The sequence below is a fragment of the Cariama cristata genome, unplaced genomic scaffold, assembly GCF_000690535.1.
Source record: "Cariama cristata isolate BGI_N322 unplaced genomic scaffold, ASM69053v1 scaffold1701, whole genome shotgun sequence".
NCBI classification, from domain to species: Eukaryota; Metazoa; Chordata; class Aves; order Cariamiformes; family Cariamidae; genus Cariama; species Cariama cristata.
In genome coordinates this window covers 20530-25438 of record NW_009600785.1, presented here as the reverse complement: position 1 = coordinate 25438, position 4909 = coordinate 20530, and the positions used below count along the sequence as shown (strand labels likewise).

Sequence of the window (4909 nt, the reverse complement as noted above, 5' to 3'; positions counted from 1 at the left end):
TTCAGCAGTTTTTTTTCCGAAGCCGTTATTTCAGAGTAGAGGTTTGTGTGTAAACCTTGAAATGTGGCAAATGATCTTTGGATTCAAATGCTGCCACAAGTGAGGAATATCCGGAGAGACAGAAATAGCCCTGTCAGTCCTGATGCTGCAGTGCAGAACCGAGGTCTGTGTCTAGCCTGGCAATAGTGCCAGTGGAGCAGACGCTGTAATAGGATAATGGTTTTCAGCTGCTACTTCAGGCTGCAGCATTTCTCACAAGCAAGCTGAGCCGATTATTTTGAAGGCACAAGCCATGATGCTGTCCTAATGTTCTTTTCTATGACTGCTTTACTTCTGTTGTGGTGAACCAGTCCTGTAAACATCATTATTTTATTTCACAGATTTGAAAGCCATGGCATGACAGATCCACCCAATGTGTGCTCTAGTGTATCAATGACAGCTCTGGAGTATTCAGCTCCAGCAGGGCTTAGTGCTGCAGTGGGGAGAAGTGAGCATGAACGTATCTTTAAGACTGCAAATACGCACTTTGTAGGTCTAACCATGAGCAGTGAGAACGAAGGTTTTATAGCACTTTGAAAAAGCTGCCAGGAAGCTGGCTCTGCCTCAGCTTGATCATCAGTAAAGCCATATTAGAGACTGTTAAGCCATCTTACTGTGGTGATATGTATGACACGCCAAAATGTGTAAAGTACTGATATTGCAGTAAATTAGATCTTCGAGTATGACAAATATTAATGTCTTTCCAATAACATGACTATTTCTAAAACAATATCAAGTTTCTCTTTACATGTGCGTGTTTCTTACTGTGGTGATATGTATGACACGCCAAAATGTGTAAAGTACTGATATTGCAGTAAATTAGATCTTCGAGTATGACAAATATTAATGTCTTTCCAATAACATGACTATTTCTAAAACAAGTTTCTCTTTACATATGCGTGTTTACCTTGATAAACTTAAAAGGTCTGTTTCCTGTCTTTACTTAAGAAAAAGTTCCATATCGATATGAATTTGGAAAATTTTCTCAAAATTTTCAAGCTTGCGTTGTATAGCTTACTTAGAGAGTGTGATACATTTACAGCTTATTTTCCTGGGGCTATCCAGTAATCGATGGCTTCCCTAATTATTTTGGTAGGTTGTGACAGAACCACCTAATGGCCTGAAACTGAATATGAGAGCCACCTACTTCAAAATTCCCCAAGAAGCTTTAGAGCAGTGCCCACATCCTGCCTTTAAATCCTTAGTCTACGTCTTGGCATTTTTCCATGCTGTGGTTCAGGAGAGAAGGAAGTTTGGGAAGGCTGGCTGGAATGTACCATATGATTTTAATGAATCTGATTTCCAGGTAAGAAAATAATTACAACGGCTCTTATATTCTTGAATTGCTCAGATTACTTCTGAAAACATATAATCTATCCAGCTTTAATCCTTTCTCACAACAAGATCTTGCTTCATTTTTTTTCCTGCTGCTGTGGAGTCATGTAGACTCCTGATCTTCTATAACGTCAGTTTTCGCCACTAAGAATTAATCAGATTCCCCATCCTTCATGTTTATATTGCCTCTCTCGTGGGTTTCTTTTCTTAAGAGGATTTATACTTAACTTTTTAGTTGTCTGAGAAAGAAATAATTGTTAACGTTTTCAAACAAGAACTATGTTAAATAAAATCTATGGATATGTATAGCTGATTTATGCATCTTCTTACCTCACATGTTCCAACAACTTTATTAGGTCTGCATGGAAATTCTTAACACATACTTGACAAAAGCTTTCCAACAAAACGATGATAAAATCCCCTGGAGCAGTCTCAAATATCTTATTGGTGAGGTGAGTGTCTACAGTGTTGCTAAGGAACACCTGATGGTCAAAGAATCCAGATAAATGAAGCTTCCTTTCTGCATGGGCTGTATCATCAAGTCACGCTGGCTTGAGAATCTCTCCTGGGCAGTCCTGAAACTCCTGTGTAGCCCTGAGCAAGTCACTTAATCTCCTTGGCTCAGTGAAATAGGGCCATTGTGTGTAGCTGCACAACAGGGGAGTTATGGTGCTTAATTAATTTTGAGTGAGAGCGCCCTTGGGATCCTCTGATGAAAGGTACTGAGCAGCACAACTTTACAGTATTATTAGTACCATGGAGTATTACTGATGCGAGAGCTGTACAGACAAGTATTTCTAAAGCTCTTGCAGTGCTGTACGTGATACGTGCTGGGTAGTGGCTGTCCAGTTCAGTGTAGCTGCTGTGACATGAAATTCTGCAGAAAGCTGTTATTTTGCAGCACTTAATCACCGCTGAGCGTGAGCTGGTACCTAAGGAAGGTACCGCTGCACATCACTCACCAAGGCTGGTTATTAGGAGTGCCCAGAGCAGCCATCTCCAGACCAAGTCCAAATACTTCCTGCTTGTTCCGCTCTTGGGAGGGGGCTGGAGAAGATGTACTTGGTATCCCACAAGGGAGACAGTGTTACACCATGCAGTCACTGCAAAAGCAAAGAGTGCTTTGGACCTTTCAGTGACTTTTTAAACTGTATTTGCTGCTCCAAAAGCCAGTGCTATAATATTGATGTAATTAATTTCTAGGTCATGTACGGTGGACGCGCAATTGATAGCTTTGATCGTCGCATTCTGACCGTCTATATGGATGAGTACCTGGGTGATTTCCTATTTGACACATTCCAAGTGTTTCATTTTTATAAAAACGACAAGGTTGATTATAAAATTCCACAAGGGACTGTAAAAGATGACTTTGTCGGTAAGAAATGCTTTTCCTGCCACATATGTTAGCATTAAAGAAAAAAGTCCACTTACAGTATACGTTCTCTCTATACGTCCATTGCTGGCTGTGAGAAGTTGAAAGGAACTTCAGGCATTGCATGTGTACATATTGCGATGTTGTAATGCACTGGTGATACTGTTCGTGCTTTACATGAGCAGCCCTTTGTAATGTGAGCTTACCAGCGAGCTCCTCATTTCTTTAAAAAGAAAAATCCCCAGGTAAACAGCATGTTAATTTTGTTATTATTAAAAGTGAGACATTTCCATGGGGATGGGTGGGTGGGTATTTCATATTTAAAATGTTTATTTGATCCTTGCAGTGTTTCAACCCCAGCTATAGCATTTGATTTTTTTTTCAAGCAGAGCAGTAACAAAGATCGCTGCACTATGCTTTTTTGCCTGGTAGCTGTGGTTTAATGTATGGCATCTTTAGGAAGTGTGTTTTTGCATTGCAGGGGCGATAGAATCTCTGCCACTTGCAAATCCTCCAGAGGTACTTGGTCTTCATGCAAACGCTGAGATTGGGTACTACACAGAAGCAGTTCATGATATCTGGTCTCATCTTCTTGAGCTGCAGCCTCAGACAGGTATGCTCTCCCTTACGTTGGACTGGTTTTGTAAATAAGAAATAATGAGGTGGTGAGTGTCTTGCCATGGGGATTGTGATACTGGCCGTGCCACAGCCCACCCAAGGGTGCCTGGGTCCTGGCAGGAACACTGTAGCCCGTCGCGCTGCGCTGCCCACAGCCCGTGTGGGGAGGTGCGTGATCCCAGTGGGGCACGGTGGGATTGTGTTGTGGCCTTGGGGAGCAGCGACACTGCGGGGACGGGGAGGCGAGCAACGAAGCTGAACTACTTAGCCCGGCCAGCGTGGGCGTCGTCAACACGTGCCCAGAGGCACAGTTTGAGGCACGCAGGGAGTCGTCTTCTGCAAATGTCAGTGCTGTGGAGGGTGGGAGATGCTGGTGCCAGAAGGTGAGTCAGCTCTCAAAGTTCTGGGAATTAATAATAGAAGGGGTAACCCCTGCAGATGTAGTCTCACTAAACCGTTTTGGTTTCAGGTGAAACCAGTATGGGAATTAGTCGAGATGAATATATTGCAAATGTTGCTAAGGACATAGAAAACAAAATACCACAAGTGTTCGATGTTGACCAGATACGGAAAGGTTTTGGACCAGACATCGCCCCAACGACTGTGGTGCTGTTGCAGGAACTGGCACGTTTTAATAAGCTGATCGTTCGAATGGCAAAGTCACTGGCTGAACTGCAACGTGTAAGTAAGAACAGCTACTGCAGCTCACAGCAACTAGGTGACCTCAGTCGGGCTTTACCTGCCCCAGGCTGACACTCAGACTCTCACCGTCTTTGCAGGCCTTGGCGGGGGAAGTTGGAATGAGCAGTGAACTGGATGATGTGGCTCGGGCTCTCTTTAATGGACAGATTCCTGGCATCTGGCGGCAGCTAGCCCCCGACACGCTCAAAACACTTGGGAATTGGATTATTTTCTTTAGAGCTCGGTATAACCAGTACACCAGCTGGGTAAGCAAGCACCTCCAGAAAGCGCTTTGTTTTGTTAATCTGTGTGATACGCTGTGCAAATTGGTGCCGAGGCCAGTGAACACACACTCTGCTTTAGATAAGTGACTTGAATGGGCATTAGCCCATCACCCCCTAGAAGGGTAATGAATCCTTGCATGACCACGAGTGCAAGACTGAGTGGCCACTGGCTAGTCTTTAAAAGCACTGGCCTCTGGGCTGAGTGCCAGGTGTGGTGGAAGAAGCAGGTGCTGCAGTTTGTCCTGTGTGATTGCAGGTTAAGGAGTGCGAGCCAAAGGTGATGTGGCTGTCAGGCCTGCACGTTCCAGAGTCTTACCTGACGGCTCTTGTTCAAGCCACCTGCAGGAAAAACAAGTGGCCCCTGGATCACACCACCCTCTACACAGAGGTAACCAAGTACAGGACTGCAGAAGACATCACTGAACGGCCTACTCACGGTAGGTGTTTCTATGAGTATTTGGCAAAAATAATAATAAAAAGTAGATTTAATTGGTGAGAGAGCAATTGCTTGGCATACTGAGTCGATTACTTAGAGGATACCTCCGCAGACAACAGCCTTGGTTTAGCATTTCACAGTCCA

At 43.9% G+C, this 4909-nt stretch overlaps 1 protein-coding gene across 1 annotated transcript in view; it reads left to right on the top strand.

The window, feature by feature from the left end:
* The window catches only part of DNAH10 (dynein, axonemal, heavy chain 10), a gene marked incomplete at its 5' end in the record, with an annotated part of 56938 nt that overhangs the window by 50405 nt on the left and 1624 nt on the right, over positions 1-4909 (top strand). The window contains 7 exons of the mRNA XM_009710139.1: positions 1136-1345; positions 1731-1826; positions 2578-2749; positions 3228-3359; positions 3834-4045; positions 4144-4311; positions 4586-4766. Of these exons, the coding sequence (XP_009708441.1) occupies positions 1136-1345; positions 1731-1826; positions 2578-2749; positions 3228-3359; positions 3834-4045; positions 4144-4311; positions 4586-4766 (1171 nt within the window). The remainder of the gene's footprint in view (positions 1-1135; positions 1346-1730; positions 1827-2577; positions 2750-3227; positions 3360-3833; positions 4046-4143; positions 4312-4585; positions 4767-4909) is intronic.